Source organism: Arachis hypogaea, chromosome 8 (assembly GCF_003086295.3).
Source record: "Arachis hypogaea cultivar Tifrunner chromosome 8, arahy.Tifrunner.gnm2.J5K5, whole genome shotgun sequence".
Taxonomy (NCBI): domain Eukaryota; kingdom Viridiplantae; phylum Streptophyta; class Magnoliopsida; order Fabales; family Fabaceae; genus Arachis; species Arachis hypogaea.
This window is the reverse complement of record NC_092043.1, coordinates 6,758,476-6,776,303: the sequence shown is the minus strand read 5'-3', so window position 1 is coordinate 6,776,303 and position 17,828 is coordinate 6,758,476. Positions and strand designations below refer to the sequence as shown.

Sequence of the window (17,828 nt, the reverse complement as noted above, 5' to 3'; positions counted from 1 at the left end):
ACCACTTTGAGACTTAACTCAGTGCAAATACATATAAATATTAGGAGTCAATTTTAATTTTTATTATTGTCTTTACTGTTTTTTTATTTTTTCTTTGTCAAGTTTGTTATAGCTTTCCTTTCAAGCATTTTAGTTTTTGTCTTCTACTTTGTAATAAGTGTTTGACATTTATCTTTCTCATTATTACTAATGCAAAGCTCTAATTACTTTTTCATTAGTTGCAAAGTTACCATCTGAATTAAAATTGAGAAATTCTAAGTCAAGTCCACTTTTTTTTATAGGAGTCGACTTTTCAAATTGATATTATTGATACAAAATTGAATCAATATCTGTGTGGAGATTGAACCAAAATCAAGCTTGAATCAATATTTCCATACTTATTCAAATAAAATAAATAGCGATGGAAAAAAGAATAAATAGTATAAATAATTAAATAAAAGGATAGTTCAATTAAAATGGACATGAATTTCTAGAAATATATTATGGCAACTATTAAGAAGAGACATCTTATTTTTTCTAGTTTCCCATGGTATTTTTTAATTCGGTAAACCAATGACTAATCTGCCGTAAACGGATTAGTAAACTAACCACTAGACCAACTCAATTTGGTTCAAGAAGAGACATATCTAAATCTAAAATATTGTACTTAAAACTGACTTTTGTCCGAGGCGATTGATTAAATCTTGACTGTGAATATAACGAGATATATCATACATGGTTCGACAATTTTCTTTTAAAGAAATTGTAACTGCAAAAGAAATTCTCTTATAATGGACATAATTGAGTTGAGTATGACAAGATACACTACGAATCTTTAGGGACAGTTCCTTCTTGCTGATCTTTCGAGGCTTAAAGATCTGAGGGGCCAGCATCGTAAATTTAATAGTTATGACTTACTATTAAATGATTGTGGTCAGTGCCCAGCGGCTACAAACATTGCCATGTTCGTCAAACAATTAAGCCTTGTCATGCCACTGACAGCAACACCATATTTCGCTTCTAAGTAAAGAAGTTTGCTAAATTCCCCAACCAAAAAGAAATGATGGATTAATTGTAAAGAAACCCTTCTAAGAGATTATTAGTCTTTAATTTTCTTACTTAATAAATTTCTTTACTTTGAAAGTACAAAATTTGAATTATTATCTCCATTTCTAAGGCTTCGATCATGACGGGGATATTTCTGAAACCAAGCGCTAATCATAAAAGGAAACACCGTTCCTTCTTGTATTGTCTTCAACCTTTCCTTTACTTTAAAAAATAAAAAATAAAAAAATAAAAAACAGAAGAGAAAAGCTTCCATGTTCACTTTTTTACACTTTTTTAACCCTCTAACCTTAAATTAAAAAAGTGGTTTAGTAATTATGGAACCACGAGGGAGGAGCATCAACCAAGCCACACATAGTACAGCCCTCACTAGTGGTCCTGTTTCCACTGTATAAATATGTTCGAGAGAAAAGATAAAGTACAGACTTGTGGTCCTAAACCATATATAAATATATAATCAATGAATGAGATTGGGAAGAGCTTTCAACCTTTTTCTACGGGTTTGAGTTAATCATCATCTTATGTGGGTGGACCAGAAAGACAACAAAAACACAAGGATTATTACTGACCCACAATGCTTAAAAGTAATAACCATGCCGAACACACTTCAATGCCAGTTTATTTCCCCCGAGGGTCTCAATCATTGATGGTTGTTGGCAACTTGCTTACAGCATCCTCTTGATGAATCTTAAGCTTATTCTGTTGAAGTTGTTGCTCATGTCAGTGTTGGATCTAACTCTATTAATCAGAAGTTTAATCATATATAATACAGCAATGCAGGTTAACATGCGGGTTATCTTAGTAGCAGCAAGATTAATATGAGTTTTTTTTTTTTTTTGGTTGAAACTGATTCATATAGCATGATTTTCCTCTTCCCTATAAATCTAGACAAGACTTAACAATGGTTTGGTTATTTAAACCTGGATCTTTAGTCCACTAAAGTCTAAAGTCTAAACTGTTCAGGCCTGAAGAAAATATTTAATTTTGCCCCCATTATGTATCAGAATTAGTACTATACGAGTTGTAGAATGTGGATGTATCATCTATCTTAAATAAATAAAAATGAGCTAAACCTGTTACTATTTTGTCATTTCAATGCATCATACTATTAACAATATCCAAATTTATTTGCGTAGCAGGTATAGTAATCATCATCCATAGTTACCCATACATATAATTTAAAAAGTGCTGCAACAAAAATACGTGCAACATATATAGAGCAAAATGCAAAAGCCAACCACGGATTTCTATAATATAATCAATATATAGTAATAATAAAGTTACTCTAGAACTACTATAAGTCTATAACTAGGAAGTAGTAGTTGTTAGCCTGTTACAATCTGGAATGGGCAACATAAGTAATAGCAGAATAATGCTCTAAACAAAGTCAAACATTTTACGGATCCTGAGCATGGAGGTTAATCATGTGAGAAACCACAAGCTTAGAAATTTCATTGATTGCAGCTTGAAGTTGATAATCACCTGACTCACTTGGTGTCCATCTTGATGATGACAACCCACTGTATGCACTTGCAGCAGCCTTCGTCTTCTGGGAAGTGTCAAGGACCTTCTCCAAATCCAACTGCGACAAAGGCCTAGGCACCTGAAAGGTTAAAAATAGATCAAGCTCAGTGAATGTCAACATCTCCAGCACTTCATATATGATAACGCCACCAACTCCCTTACTCCATCCATAAGTTACAAAACAACAGAAGGCACGGGCAGCTTCTGTTTCAAACTTTCAATACTGTATAATCTAAAAGCCTTTGAAAATAAAGGGCAATTTGGATAAACAACTTAATTAAAATCTTCTAGAAAGGAAGCTTAAAACATAAGGACTTATATTAAAAGTAACTTATAAATAAGTTATTTTGTGTTTGACTTTTTAGTCCCAGAAGTGCTTATTTTGAAAAGGGAGTGATAGACAGCTTTTTGTTATAGGAAAAGTTACTCTTTTTAACTTCTTCATAGGCACTTCAAATAACTTTTCGAAAAGTCATAAGTTAATTTTGAAAACTGTACCAAACATTAATACTATGACTTTTCATAGTTTAAAAGTTAAAAAAAAAAATTCTGGACTTTCGCACTAAGGGCACATGTTAGTTAAACCCTTCCTAGAAAGTAACTATAGAAGTCATATTGTAACACCAAGTCACAAACTGATCTACCACATTCTGTAGTTGCTTCCTTTTTTACCAGTGCAGTTCAAGCATGCAAATAATATAACTATTGGAACACACAATAATGGGTAAAGTACTGTTTTGGTCCCCAACGTTTAGGGTGAATATTATTTTGGTCCCTAAAGTTTTAATCGTTCTATTTTTATCTCAAGACGTTTAAAATGACATCAATGTTATCCCACCGTCAAATTCCTCACTAACACTTGACGAAATTGATGTACTATTAATAATGCTTTTGTTAAAGCTACATTTGCTCAACCCCCCTCTCCTACCTTCAACTTCTCAACAAGCCCGAACCCCATTCTCCTACTCTCTTCTTCCTCCTCCTCAAACCCCTCTTGGAGAATTAATAATTAATAGTGTAAAAGGGAGTAGGAGAATGGGATTTGGGTTTGTTGAAAGGGTGAAGGTGGGATAGGGAATTGAACAAACGTAGCTTTAACAAAAGCATTATTAATAGTACATCAATTTCGTTAAGGGTTAGTGAGAGATTTGACGATGGAATAACATTAATGCCATTTTAAACATTTTGGGCTAAAAAAGGACGATTAAAATCTTAGGGACCAAAATAGGATTTACCCCAAAAAGAAAATCGATTTGTCCCTTAGTTAACATAAGCGAACTGATATCCATATGGATTCCAGTCAAGTGAGCTGTGGATATCCACCATAGAGAAATGGAAAGATTGAGGTGGAAGACAAAGTACAAGAGATAAAAATTGTACTTACGGAAGAACGTTTTCCCTTCTTCTCTTCATCTAGTAGTTCTCGAATAGGAAGATAGGCAGCCTTCTTGCAAAGGTCAAACAGATCTGACCCAGTATAACCGTCACATAAGCTAGCTATATAATCAAAGTCTATGCCTTCGTCAACCCTCTCTCCCCTTAAGATAACCTTCAATATTGCAGCTCTCTCCCTCTGGTCTGGAATTCCAATTTCAAAAGCTTGAGGAAGGCGTCGAAGTATTGCTTCATCAAGTTCAGAAGGACGATTGGTAGCTGCAAGGACCATAACTCGAGCATTATCTACACACACAGAGAGGAATGCAGAAGTCATCAGAAATTACTCAAATATAAATAACTTGAAAAGACTAAATAAACCTCCATCAAAATTGCTATTATCATATTTACAACTTATTTTGAATATCTTAGCATAAAAGGAATATTATGTCATAATGATTACAGAACTTACGATCTGTGGTAAATCCATCCCATAGAGCCATAAACTCAGTTTTCATGTTTAATAAAGCCTCATGATCCGATGTACGACGTTGACCCAAAAAACTGTCAACCTCATCAATGAATATGATGGCAGGCTGGAGCTTATTAGCAAGGGTAAATACAGCAGTCACTGCAAAAGAATAGCAGAATATTATCATTAACATTAAATTAGAAATAAACAAATAAAAAAATTTAAAACACAAAAACCAAACATCAAATGAAGAACATTAGGACATAAGTCAGAAGTAAGAACATTAAAAATCAAAGGCAGGCTTGAAAACTAAGATAACTTATCACAAATGCATTATCATTATTATTCAAAAATAATCAATAAGCTCAGCAGATTACATTGAAATATCATCTTACAACTTATCTGTAAAACTTCACCCATAAAAATAACTAATAACTAAGATAACTTGTGTTGAATTTGTCATAGAAATTTTGTCATATATAAATAGTATTTCATATAAGTTTTTCTATCTGAATGGTAGTAACTACTCGCATAATTCACTAAAACAACAGAACGTGTATAACAATAAGTACAACACAGGAAGACAAGCCAATTTTCAATAGACATAAAACAATAGTCAATGATACACTACTGTATTATCTTCACAGTTGAACTTTTATGTGTGACCCATAAGAGCATAAGAGTTTTAATTTATTGAACAGAAAGCCGAAGTCGACAATAACTCTGCATGGACATTCAAATACTCAATCAGGAAATAACAGTGTCTGTCATGATAACTATAGTTTTGATGTTTCATAGTATAATGTAGGATTATTCATGAAGATATGTTGCACTTACCAAGCTTTTGGGCATCACCAAACCACTTGCTCATCAGGTTTGATATCCTCACATTAATAAAAACAGCTCCTGACTCCTTAGCAATTGCTTTCGCAAGCATGGTTTTCCCAGTTCCTGGAGGACCATACAACAGGACGCCCTTTTGAGGTCCAAGAAGCTTACCATAAGAAAACAAGTCCGGTCTTTTCAGAGGCAGTATAACAAGCTCAAACAGAGCTTGCTTGATTGTTTCCAATCCCCCAATAGAGTCAAACTCCACATCGATGTGATCAGGATTTATAACGTCACCTGCTATAACATCCTGCAAACAATTAAGGGCACAAATTAAAAAAAGAAATACAATCCTATGTTTAAATTAACGAAAAATCATACTAATCTGTCTTGAGATTTCGGTGAAATTCCACCAAACTTCTTTAGGCTTGGGTAGATTTGCATAATAAAACACTCCGTAGTTTGTAAACGATAACATTGAAAACATTAAACTCTGCACAAATAGAAGGGAGTCACAATGGATTCCACCAAACCTCAGGCAGATAAGTATAGTTTGCCCTTAAAAAATAATTTCTTCATCAAAGAGGATTCCAAGTATAATCAAACCATAATTAAGACTTAAACTAACAGGTCTTAAACTAACAATTCAAAATTCAATACTTAAACTAACAATTCAAAATTCAAACCAATTCTATGTATTTGGAGCAGTAGCAACATCGTAACTTAGAAACTAAAGGGCATAAAACCAATCCTAACAAATTCCAAAGTAAACTGAAGAAACAAACAAACAAACAGAGGAAAAGAGAGTAACCTCGTAAGGGTTGGTCTGGACAAGGGGTCGACCAAGACGCTTGGCAATCTCTTTCTTGTGTTCGAGGACCTTTTTGGAAGCCTCCCGGGTTGGGTCAAGTTGTCGTAATCCAACGAAGAGAACCAGGCAACTCATAGCAGCGCTGGCCGCGTACAATAGCAAGTCTTGCAGGAACTTCGTATCTGATGAACCTCCCATTTTTTTCCAACCCCTTAAATTTCACCTCACTCAAAAAATCTTAACTTTTGTATGGCGATTTTTTTTTTTTGACGATATGGATAACAAGCATTCACAATCAAAACCCTTTCTTCTTCTTCTTCTTCTTCTTCTTCTTCTTCTTCTATATATCTATCGCGCTCGCTCGAAGAGGGTCGGTCTGTAAGGCGAAAAGAATCCCAACGTGCTTGCTTGAGGTTGAGGATGACGAAAGGGGGCCACACTTTTGGGCCTTGTTTCCTCGGTCCGAGTTTCTTCTGGGCATTGCTCACCTATTGACTCCAGCCCAATTAAATTAGTCGAGATTTCTGAGCCCATTTTTTTAACCGAAACTTTTGTCTTGTCAACTTGACGCTCATACAACGAAAAAAAACATTGACCTTCATTTTCCCATGAACATGGCTCGTTGACCTATCATAACGTACAGCGTATAAGAGTGGTATATTCCCAGTCCCCCACATTTCTTATTCTTACTCTTACCGCATGCTTTGGCCACACGCCACTCTCTCCAGTCTCCACCACCACCACCACTACTAAACAACACATAACAGAAATGGAAAAACACGCACTGATTTCTTAAGCTTTTAAGCCAAGCCAGCAACAACAAAAACATGTTTAAGTTAGTGAAGCTAGGAACATAGCAACTACCCCAATTTTACAGGCTCTTATTTCCTCCAACTCGTCCCATCTATGAGTCAACGCCAACCATTTTCATTTTCCCATTAATCATTCCAATAAAATTCCACAGCCGAACACATAGCTCGCGCGCACAAAAAAAAAATAAAAACTTTACTTCCAAAGTGGGTAGTTGTGTAGTACAAAAAATATTCTTACAAATCGCCTTTTTAGAAATTGGTTTGTAGTACCACACAGCTGCGTTGTACTACATGCAGAGAGGGATATTGATGAAGGTTCATCTGTATTCATATATAAATAGCGCACTTTGCCGCTTATTTTCACCTATGCTATTGCCTTCTACATACTGGTCTTTTTATCATCAATACTAATTGGTGCGTCTACGTTCTGTTCTGAGTTTCACTGATTTGAAAGCTGCAAAACTCTGGAGTGTGGTTTTTTCTATCTCAGACTTTGTTGTTTTAGGTGGGCAATATTATTGTCCTTCTTCATCTTTTTCTGATCCTGATCGTGGAGAATTGAAAGCTTTGGTCTTTGTCTGAAAGATTCCATTTTTGTTTTTGGGTGTAGTTGAAGAGGAAAGAAGAATTAAGAGGTAATCTATCTGTTGGGGGTTTCTTTTCTCACCAGTCATTACGTTGAAATAAAATATCTGATTTTTTCCCCGTTCTAGTATCAGATTCTAATACCATTTTGTCCTTTTGGTCTCTGGACCAGATATCTTATTAGAATTTTAATTTATTCTTCATTTAAATATTAGTATATTTCCTTTCCTCAATTATAAATACGGCATTGTTTGTTCTCTTTGCTTAATAAGTATAACAATCAAGTGTATCAGCAATGAGTTTTAATAACAATCATTGAATATTATGCTTCCTAATTTTCTTTTTTGGTGATGCTTGATTCACTCACAGGTGAGGATTTGATGAATCCAATGGAAATCAATAGTATAAACAGTGAAGATCTCAAAGAAATTGAGAATTGCAACAGAGAGGACCCTGAACAGCCGCAGATTGAGGGTGAGGAGCTGAACGGGATAGCTACATGGGGAAAGCACATCACTGTCCGGGGACTAATAGCTAGCTTACTGATTGGAATCATTTACAGTGTGATAGTGATGAAGCTGGGCCTTACAACTGGACTAGTACCTAATCTCAATGTCTCGGCTGCACTTCTTGGCTTTGTGTTCATTAGGACTTGGACTAAGCTCCTTTCCAAAGCCAATATTATTTCAACACCTTTCACTCGGCAGGAGAATACCGTAATCCAGACTTGTGCAGTGGCTTGCTACAGCATCGCCATAGCAGGTTGGTTTTCTCAAGCTGTTGAATTGTGTTTGTGTAAATTATACTAGGAGTGCTTTGCATATTTGGTTTATTGAATTGAACTCTATTGTTTGGTTGTAGGTGGTTTTGGTTCTTATCTCTTGGGACTGAATAGGAGGACATATGAGCAAGCAGGCATTGATACAGAAGGGAATACACCTAACAGCATCAAGGAACCTGGAATCGGCTGGATGACGGCCTTTCTCTTCGTTACCAGTTTTGTAGGGCTATTGGCGCTGGTCCCCATAAGAAAGGTATTGAATTGAATCTCAATTGTACAAGAATTTTTACTTGAATGGTGTTGCTGATGAAACTTTTGTTCTTTAACAGATAATGATAATAGACTACAAATTGACTTATCCCAGTGGAACAGCTACTGCAGTTCTTATTAATGGATTCCATACTCCTAAAGGAGACGCCATGGCCAAGTACAAATCTGTTTCGTTTTTTTTTTTTTTTTTGTTGATGATTTCTGGCTTATCTTATTTTGTCCAACAAAGTAAATATTTATGTATGAAAGGTAAAACTAACTCAACTGCTTTTGCAGGAAGCAGGTTCACGGTTTCATGAAATACTTCTCATTCAGTTTCCTTTGGGGATTCTTTCAATGGTTTTATACGGGTGGAGATCAGTGCGGGTTTGTTCAGTTTCCAACTTTTGGATTGAAAGCTTGGAAAAACTCGTGTGTCTCTTCATCTAAATATCTTCCATTTAGTAAAAGCATTGAGTACTTGTTCATTGTCATTGATTAAATCACTTTGAATTTTGCAGATTTTACTTTGATTTCAGCATGACTTATGTTGGAGCAGGAATGATTTGCTCCCATCTTGTAAATCTATCCTTGCTTCTCGGTGCTGTGCTTTCGTGGGGCATTATGTGGCCATTAATCGGCAGACTGAAAGGCGAATGGTTCCCTGCGAGCCTACCAGAAAGTAGCATGAAGAGTCTTAATGGTTATAAGGTCTAAATTTTGTTAGAATTGAAGGAATCCAAATACACACACATTTCAAGGCTTTAATTTTCCTTCAATTATCCCCTTTGATGTAGGTCTTTGTTTCAATCGCCTTGATCCTTGGTGATGGGATCTATAATTTTGTCAAAATTCTCTGTTTCACAGCCATTAATATCTATGCAAGCATGCAAAAGAAGAATCGTAATACATGTAATCATTCTAGTCCATGTGTCTTTCTGCATAGAGCTGTTGTTTGGTTTGTCTGTTTATGATCTCAACCATTTTCATACTGCAGATTTGGAGAACCAGAGGCAGCTGTCTCAGGACGAATTTAGACAGAATGAAGTGTTTGTAAAAGATAGCATTCCAGTATCGTTGGCGGTTGCAGGGTACATATTGTTCTGCATCATTTCCATAATTGTGATACCTTTGATGTTCCCCCAAGTGAAGTGGTATTTTGTGGTGGTTGCCTATATTCTTGCACCCGCTCTTGGATTTTGCAATGCTTATGGTGCAGGATTAACTGACATGAACATGGCTTATAACTACGGCAAAGTGGCTCTCTTTGTCCTTGCATCCTTGGCCGGAAAAACTGACGGTGTCGTTGCAGGGCTTGTGGGGTGTGGCTTGATCAAATCAATTGTTTCCATTTCTTCTGATTTGATGCATGATTTCAAGACCGGCCATCTCACTTTCACATCCCCTCGTTCAATGCTTTTAAGCCAAGCAATCGGCACAGGGATAGGCTGTGTTGTGGCTCCACTCACATTCTTCCTTTTCTACAATGCCTTTGATGTTGGGAACCCAGATGGTGATTACAAGGCCCCATATGCCCTCATTTATAGAAACATGGCCATTCTTGGCGTCGAAGGCTTTTCCGCCCTCCCCCATCATTGCCTGCAACTTTGTTATGGTTTTTTCGCGTTTGCCATAGCAGCCAACTTAGTGAGGGATCTTTCCCCCAAGAAAGTTGGAAGATGGATTCCACTTCCAATGGCAATGGCTGTCCCTTTCTTAGTTGGTGGATACTTTGCAATTGACATGTGTGTGGGTAGCCTGATTGTGTATTCTTGGCACACACTGAAGAGTGAGGAGGCAAATTTGATGGTTCCTGCAGTTGCTTCTGGTTTGATTTGTGGTGATGGATTATGGATTCTACCTTCGTCCCTTCTCGCTTTGTTCGGGGTTCGGCCACCAATCTGCATGAGCTTCTTTACATCCAAGTAGTATTTCAGAATCTCCCTTCATATATGGAGAAATAGATGAAATATAGATGTAGCAGAAATACTAGATGAGGTAATTATAGCATAATGTCATACGAGGAGGATGCTTATTAGTTACTGGTCCATTCCTAAATGGTGGTCCTTTTGATTTTTTTTTTGGCTACATTCATGAATCAGAGATCAGTGTATCTAGTTTGCAACTACAATTCATTGGAAGGCAAAACAAATTCTCAAGTTACATGACCAAAATGACACTTAAAAGTGGACGGAAAGGATATGGTTTAAAGAAATATTATTATTCATGGGGGAACAAGTTTTTGCATAAGGTGTCCAAGACTGCCTTTGATGCATGAACCAAATGTTGAATAAACAAAGATTATGTGTACAGCAGTGGAGCAATGTGACTAATAGTATAATGATCACTTTCTTCAGCAAAAAGTACTAGAACCCTTTCAATGATGAAGGCTCCTATTTACTCAATTATTCTTGCTTTTTGGACTGATATATAAGCATATTTCAAATAATATTCTGAGGAACATCATCCGAATTATTCAATAGCATCAAAATTAATTATTTTTAGATTAAGATAATAGAACACATATTTTATAAAAGTTTAAAATTAATAGTGATTAATTATTTACTTAATCAACTTCCTCACTTTAGAGGATCTAAATTCTATTCAATATAATAACATACGCTTTGTCCATCCTATATATGGCTTATAGATGGTGATGGTGATTCTGTTTTTTTTTTTTTTTCTCTCTCTTTTAATCTGTTTTGTTTTTAAATTATCTATCCTTCCCAATCAATGCACATACACCAGTCTCCTTCATTATTGTTTTTACCTTTTTCAATTAGAAGAATAATTTCATAATTCCCAAAAACAATAATATCACTTTTTTGTGCGATTTTATTAATTATCTTTTAATTTATTATTTTATTTTTTATCATTTTTTTTAAGAATAATTTGCTAATAATATATAATTAGTAAATAATATTATCATTTAAAAAGTAAAAAAAATTATTTTTCTTTCTAGTTCTGAAATTATTTATAGTGATAAAGTAGACGAGGAAAAAATGTTTTCTTTTAAGAAAAAATGTACTAAAATTTTCTCTTATTAGAAAGGTGAAAGGGAGTAATAAGAAAAATATTTGTGAGTATTCAAGTTGTGTGGAATGATACAATATAGAAGAGTATTTATAAGTGTTAAGAGAATTGTAATAATAATAACGTAATATTTTATAATAAATATTCAGATATATTAAATAATTCTAATAAATGCTAATTGATTCTAACATATTCTGCCATGCTGGAAAACTACTGAAAAGTAATAAAGTGCGAAACGATGACAAATTATCGGAAGGTAACAAAATATATGATTTCTCCATGAGAATAAGTAAGTAGTGAATTAATGAACTAATCGGTAACGTGAGAAAGTATCGAAGCATTGATAAAAGAAAAGGAAAAAAAATGACACTGAAAAAAGTACGAAAAATACGGTGATTTTACCCAAAATAAATAACATATCCTCTTCAAGAAGGATACTATAATTCTGATATCATGTTAAAAAGGATAAGAAAAAACAGTAAAGAAAAGGTTTATATCTATTCAAATTGTGTAGAATGATACTAATAAAATAATATTTTAATCATTTTTAAATTTATAATATTTATTATTTATAAACCTATTATTTTAATTTAAAAATAACTAATGATATATTTTTTTTGATAAATTATATAGTAAAGATATAAAAATATAAGTTTACAGATTTTTCTTTTTATAGGATAAAAGAAAGATTAAAAAAAATAAGAATAACACTTTGAACAGTAATAAAATAATAAAAAATAAATATAAAAAAAATTGTTTTCCCTCTATACTATTTTATTCTGTATAATATAATACAGTGCTCCTTTTTTTCTAAAATACCAATATAACTTCAGATCCCATATTTTATAAGCAGATTTATTACGGAGAGCTTTGTCAACATATGAGTATGTGATTGTGACACAGAAATCTTGGAAAGTCATCCCCTGCCCTTGCATTAATTAATCCAGGTCCATATCTTTAACTTTAATAGGAGTAAATTATGGTTCGTTGACCATTTACCACTGAATTGCAAAGAGAGTCCCCCTAGTAAGTGAATTAAATAAATATAATTTAAAATTTAAATTATTATTATAAAATAAGAAAACTTAAAGAAAAGAATGTTTTTCAATAAAAAATTTTAGTCATGATATCATAGATAAAATGATTAGAAAAAGCTTTTAAGATAAGAATTAGTAATCAGTTATTGTTAAGGTGGGGTATTTACATTTAAAAGTAAAAAAAAAATCGAATATTTCACCCTAGAAATATGCAAACTAACAAAGTCGTGGCGGTGGCCCTTTGCTGAGTACTTCTGATCAAAGTGGAGTACTGACTGAGTGACTGTACTGTCTGTAGTACAACAAACGTTTTAATTTTTATTTTTTAAAAAGAGGTAGTTAGCAGTACAACACAACAACGTTGTACTATCTCACACGCAGAGATGTTAATTTGTTTTTGGTAAAACGAAAACAATTCAAATTCTCTTGCAATGCCAAACACACATTGGTAATTACCAGAATTTCGTTCATCTCATCTTGATTCTGTTCTTGCTTCATTTCAGGTACCTAAGTTTCCGAGATTCTCACGCTTCTCGTCTCGTCTCTTTTTCTTAGTTAGAACATGCAAGATAGCTCAACGTAATTGCATAATTCAATTACAATTCACCGAGGGAAGAACACAATTCTTGCCAATTACACTCAAAGAGTTCAAAGCATAGCTTGTTCTTCTCTTGAAAATTCTGCTTTTTTCCACCTCCAGCTGAAAATTCAGGTAATAAGATTAACTTTTGGAAAATTTTTTCAGCACTAATTACGTTAAGTATAGCATTAAAAATCTTGCTTTTTTTTCATCGTAGAATCAGATTCTCAAATTCCTCTGTATTCTTATCATCTGATTGGTTTACATGATTATCCTTCTAAATGTATTAACAATCATATATTATGTTTCCCTATTCTGTTTTCCTTGCTGCTGGAATCACCAAGAGCTGAAGATTTGACGAATCCAATGAACAATATAAACAATGAAGAACTCAAAGAAGCTGAGAATTCTAACAGAGAGGACCTTGAAGAGGCTTCCATTGAGCCTGGGGATGTGGCTAAGATAGTTCCATGGACGAGGCAAATCACAATCCGCGGACTAGTAGCTAGTATATTGATTGGAATTATTTATAGTGTGATAGCAATGAAGCTGAACCTGACAACTGGATTAGTCCCCAATCTTAATGTTTCAGCTGCACTACTTGGCTTTGTGTTCATTAGGACCTGGACTAAGATCCTTTCCAAAGCCAATATTGTTTCAACACCTTTCACTAGGCAGGAGAATACCGTAATCCAGACATGTTCAGTGGCGTGCTACACACTTGCAGTTGGAGGTCGTTGTTTAACTGTTATAGGAATATTCTCTGCTGTTTACTGTTTAGATTAGCCCCCTAATTAAAACTTGTTTCCGTGTAAATGATGGTGTTTCTCAACTCTCTATGTGTGATGTGTATAAATTTGTGTGTAACTGTAGGTGGTTTTAGTTCCAATCTCTTGGCCTTGAATCGGAAGACATACGAGCTAGCAGGGGTTGATACATATGGAAATAGTCCTACTAGCATCAAGGATCCTGGATTTGGCTGGATGTCATCCTTTCTCTTTGTAACTAGTTTTGTTGGGCTATTTGCATTGGTCCCCATAAGAAAGGTATTTTTATTAGTAAGGAATTCTATGGGTTTTTTTTCAAACTTCTCTGGTCACAATTGGTAATTTAAAGGCTGTTATTCTCCAAGTTTATTGGTTTAGTAGTTTGATGTAGAAGTAATGAATTAATAAGCTTAATTGCACAAGAATTTGGTTGTGAGTGACTTTAATGGTGTAATTGACGATGATAATATTGTTGTTTAACAGATTATGGTAATAGACTACAAATTGACTTATCCCAGTGGAACAGCTACCGCTGTTCTTATTAATGGGTTCCATACTCCTAAAGGAGATGCCATGGCCAAGTGTGAATCTGTTCCTATCCTTTTTCCCTTTTTCTTGGAGTCTTTCAAGTTGAAACAAGGTCAATCTATATAAAGGATAAACTAGTTCAACTTCTTTGCAGGAGACAGGTTCATAGTTTCATGAAGTACTTTTCATTGAGTTTCCTATGGGCCTTCTTCCAATGGTTCTATGCAGGTGGAGATCATTGTGGATTTGTTCAATTTCCCACTTTTGGATTGAAAGCCTGGAAAAACTCGTGCGTCTTCTTTGTCTCTATTCTTTTAAATAGAAGTCTGAATCATAGAATAATTGTTCAATGTCATTGATTAAAGCACTTGAATTCAGCAGATTTTACTTCGATTTTAGCATGACTTATGTTGGAGCAGGAATGATTTGTTCCCATCTTGTAAACGTATCCTTGCTTGTCGGTGCTGTGGTTTCATGGGGCATTATGTGGCCACAAATCAGGGGACAAAAGGGAGCATGGTTCCCTACTAATCTACCAGAAAGTAGCATGAAAAGTCTAAATGGCTATAAGGTATATTAGCTCGAGTTGAAGGACTCCATAAGATCTATATTGTTTTCATCTTTGAAGGCCTCAATTTTTGTTCAACGTTTTACCCTCCCAGGTCTTTATTTCAATTGCCTTGCTTCTTGGTGATGGGCTCTACAATTTTGTGAAACTTATCTGTTCCGCAGCCTTGAGGATACATGAGAACAAGAAAAGAAAAAATCTTGATACGTGTAAGGATTTTGAGTAAACAAATATTAAGGCCTGATACATGTAGTATAGACTGTTAGACATGTATGACTGCTGAAGCTCATATGTCTGTGAAATCTAATATTTCTTTGTCCATGTAGGTTTGCACAACAAGAATCAGCTGCCTCTTGATGATCTTAGAAGGCATGAAGTGTTTCTAAGAGAAAGTATTCCAGTATGGTTGGCAGCTGCAGGGTATATTTTCTTCTCCGTCGTTTGTGTCATTGTAATCCCTCTGATGATTCCCCAGTTGAAGTGGTATTATGTGGCGGTTGCATATATTCTTGCACCTGCACTTGGCTTCTGCAATGCATATGGTGCAGGCTTAACTGACATTAATATGGCCTATAACTATGGCAAAGTGGCGCTCTTTATGGTTGCGGCCTTGGTTGGAAAGAACGATGGTGTAGTTTCTGGACTCGTGGCCTGTGGCTTGATCAAATCGATTGTTTCCATTTGTTCCGATTTGATGCACGATTTCAAAACCGGCCATCTAACTTACACGTCGCCTCGATCAATGCTTTTGAGCCAAGCAATCGGCACAGCAATAGGTTGTGTTGTTGCACCTCTGACATTCTTCCTTTTTTACAAGGCCTTTGATGTAGGGAATCCAGATGGTGAGTACAAGGCCCCATATGCCCTCATATACAGAAACATGGCCATTCTTGGTGTTGAAGGCTTCTCCACCCTCCCCCAGCATTGCTTGCAACTTTGTTATGGTTTTTTCGCGTTTGCCATAGCAGCCAACTTAGTGAGGGATCTTTCCCCCAAGAAAGTTGGAAGATGGATTCCACTTCCAATGGCAATGGCTGTCCCTTTCTTAGTTGGTGGATACTTTGCAATCGACATGTGTGTAGGTAGTTTGGTAGTGTATGCTTGGCACAAACTAAAAAGTGAGGAGGCAAGTTTGATGGTTCCTGCAGTTGCTTCTGGTTTGATTTGTGGTGATGGATTATGGATTCTACCTTCATCAATTCTTGCCTTATTTGGGGTTCATCCCCCAATGTGCATGAGCTTCTTTTCATCCAAGTAGAATATCACAAAGGACCCATGTTACTACCTAAGGTAACTATGGTTATAATGTTGTAGAAGGAAGTTATTAGTTATTAGGAATTTAAGTTATAAAGATGTATAGCTCTTAGTCAAATGACAGTTTAGAGTTGTTGTGTAAATAAGTTCGGCTGATACTTGGTGTAATTGTTGACAGAATTACTGCTTCCTTATTCTTTTATTTTCTTTTCGTTCTCTTAATTGTTTTTTTCTTATTTTATTTAGGACTGGAAGTATGATCCTAAAGCCATTTAGACATTTCATAATGATTGACAAAACTAAAAGAATTAAATGTCCATTTGGATTAGAGATGTACATGGTTAAAGTTAACCAAAAAAATAAATCTAATTTTAGTTAACTAGAAATTTGGTTTAGATTAGTAAACCAAATTAGTTTTAAACAGAAAAGTCAGTTATTAATCGATTTTAAAAATAAAATCTGGTTTAAAAATAATCGTTTTTTTTGTTTAAAAATTTTCCAGTTTAAAATCGATATTTTCATTTAAAAACCAGTTTTTCCATTTGAAAACTGATTTTATAAAAAATCAAATTTAATTTTTGACATTTTAAGAAACCAATTTAGTTTTTTTTTAATTATAAAATCAGTTTAAATCTATAACATCTATAACAGGGGTGTTCAAGACCTGGTCTGGCCTGAAATTCGGCCCGGACTCAAGGCATATTTTGTTGGGTTCGGGTTTCTATTTCTTGTCCGGTGTTATTTTCGGGTCGGATCCCGACCCGAAATTACTTTTTGCAATATATATATATATATATATATATATATATATATATATATATATATATATATATATATATATATATATATGTATGAGTTATTTAATAATGTTATATTATACTTTTATAATTTAATTAATATTTTTTATATTATACGACATTATTTTTGTTTTAAAATAATTTATTTTAATATAAATATGAGTTAACATTTATTAACTTTATTTTTAAAAATAAAATTTTATTATTTTAATATATAAAATTTATAAATTTGTATATACTAATAACCCAGTTTAATCCAATTTATTTTTGAGTTACTTCGGGTCGGGTCCAAATAAATCTGGTGTCCTTTCAGGATCAAGTTTGAGTCTACTTAAATTCGGCTCTACCTAGTTCATAAATACCTCTAATCTATAACATATTTGTATTCAAAAACTAATTTTAAAATTTTAAATCATCAAATTAATTTTGATTTGGTTAACCAGTTTAAAAATTGGATTTTACTAATTCCGTTAACCGCTTTTTAAGAGGGGTTATAATTTATAAACTACTTTAGAAAATTGATCATTTAAAATTTACTTAAGATTTTTTAACTGATTAATTAATTTATTGGTGTTTGATGAACAACCCTAATTTGAATTAGTTTTTCTCTAAAAAAATAAGTAGTTAAAAAGTAATTTTATATAATATAAAGATGTTTGCTTATAATTTTTTTAAAAGTATTTTTAAAATAAAAAACTTTTTTATGTTAATTAAGAAATATGTTATTTAAAAAAATTAAAAATAATTTTTTTAATGAATGGTTAACTAGAAAAAATACTTCATA

The 17,828-nt window shown here is 34.0% G+C and overlaps 3 protein-coding genes across 9 annotated transcripts; 2 read left to right on the top strand and 1 right to left on the bottom strand.

Moving 5' to 3' along the window:
- Window positions 1–1,294: 1,294 nt before the first annotated feature.
- Window positions 1,295–6,375, bottom strand: LOC112705867 (uncharacterized). Of its 2 annotated transcripts, XM_025756861.3 has the most exons (6): window positions 6,054–6,375; window positions 5,252–5,552; window positions 4,415–4,573; window positions 3,953–4,248; window positions 2,527–2,647; window positions 1,295–1,743 (listed from the first exon to the last, which is right to left on the bottom strand). In XM_025756861.3, the coding sequence occupies exons 1-6, from the start codon at window positions 6,249–6,251 to the stop codon at window positions 1,739–1,741; spliced, it is 1,080 nt and encodes a 359-aa protein (XP_025612646.1). In that variant the 5' UTR covers window positions 6,252–6,375; the 3' UTR covers window positions 1,295–1,738. The 2 variants fall into 2 exon arrangements, with proteins under 2 accessions (XP_025612646.1, XP_025612644.1); XM_025756859.3 differs by lacking the exon at window positions 1,295–1,743 and having other exon boundaries at window positions 2,260–2,647.
- Window positions 6,376–7,333: 958 nt separating this feature from the next.
- LOC112704933 (metal-nicotianamine transporter YSL3) lies at window positions 7,334–10,885 on the top strand. Of its 2 annotated transcripts, none has more exons than XM_029288270.2 (8): window positions 7,334–7,500; window positions 7,820–8,212; window positions 8,312–8,484; window positions 8,561–8,658; window positions 8,778–8,867; window positions 9,002–9,191; window positions 9,278–9,392; window positions 9,478–10,885. In XM_029288270.2, exons 2-8 carry the CDS (start codon window positions 7,831–7,833, stop codon window positions 10,407–10,409), a joined length of 1,980 nt encoding a protein of 659 aa, XP_029144103.1. In that variant the 5' UTR covers window positions 7,334–7,500; window positions 7,820–7,830; the 3' UTR covers window positions 10,410–10,885. The 2 variants fall into 2 exon arrangements, with proteins under 2 accessions (XP_029144103.1, XP_029144102.1); XM_029288269.2 differs by having other exon boundaries at window positions 8,778–8,912.
- Window positions 10,886–12,783: 1,898 nt separating this feature from the next.
- Window positions 12,784–16,449, top strand: LOC114924301 (metal-nicotianamine transporter YSL3). Of its 5 annotated transcripts, none has more exons than XM_072200504.1 (9): window positions 12,784–12,998; window positions 13,106–13,262; window positions 13,475–13,863; window positions 14,004–14,176; window positions 14,381–14,478; window positions 14,580–14,714; window positions 14,807–14,996; window positions 15,088–15,202; window positions 15,320–16,449. In XM_072200504.1, the coding sequence occupies exons 3-9, from the start codon at window positions 13,497–13,499 to the stop codon at window positions 16,249–16,251; spliced, it is 2,010 nt and encodes a 669-aa protein (XP_072056605.1). In that variant the 5' UTR covers window positions 12,784–12,998; window positions 13,106–13,262; window positions 13,475–13,496; the 3' UTR covers window positions 16,252–16,449. The 5 variants fall into 5 exon arrangements, with proteins under 5 accessions (XP_072056605.1, XP_072056603.1, XP_029144099.1 ...); XM_072200502.1 differs by having other exon boundaries at window positions 12,814–12,950; window positions 13,054–13,262; XM_029288266.2 differs by having other exon boundaries at window positions 12,814–12,950; window positions 13,054–13,262; window positions 14,804–14,996.
- Window positions 16,450–17,828: the final 1,379 nt, after the last annotated feature.

What these genes read in the sequence shown, in the direction of transcription:
- LOC112705867 (XM_025756859.3), bottom strand. Translation starts at nt 6,251, where the DNA reads ATGGGAGGTTCATCAGATACGAAGTTCCTGCAAGACTTGCTATTGTAC. An exon ending in TGGTGATGCCCAAAAGCTTG is followed by an intron (nt 4,574 to 5,251) that starts GTAAGTGCAACA and finishes ATTCTTTTGCAG; the next exon opens with TGACTGCTGTATTTACCCTT. An exon ending in AGAAGGGAAAACGTTCTTCC is followed by an intron (nt 2,648 to 3,952) that starts GTAAGTACAATT and finishes TTAACCTTTCAG; the next exon opens with GTGCCTAGGCCTTTGTCGCA.
- LOC112704933 (XM_029288269.2), top strand. Translation starts at nt 7,831, where the DNA reads ATGAATCCAATGGAAATCAATAGTATAAACAGTGAAGATCTCAAAGAA. An exon ending in CGCTGGTCCCCATAAGAAAG is followed by an intron (nt 8,485 to 8,560) that starts GTATTGAATTGA and finishes GTTCTTTAACAG; the next exon opens with ATAATGATAATAGACTACAA. An exon ending in AAAGGAGACGCCATGGCCAA is followed by an intron (nt 8,659 to 8,777) that starts GTACAAATCTGT and finishes CTGCTTTTGCAG; the next exon opens with GAAGCAGGTTCACGGTTTCA.
- LOC114924301 (XM_029288266.2), top strand. Translation starts at nt 13,497, where the DNA reads ATGAACAATATAAACAATGAAGAACTCAAAGAAGCTGAGAATTCTAAC. An exon ending in TTGAAAGCCTGGAAAAACTC is followed by an intron (nt 14,715 to 14,803) that starts GTGCGTCTTCTT and finishes ACTTGAATTCAG; the next exon opens with CAGATTTTACTTCGATTTTA. An exon ending in AAAGTCTAAATGGCTATAAG is followed by an intron (nt 14,997 to 15,087) that starts GTATATTAGCTC and finishes TTACCCTCCCAG; the next exon opens with GTCTTTATTTCAATTGCCTT.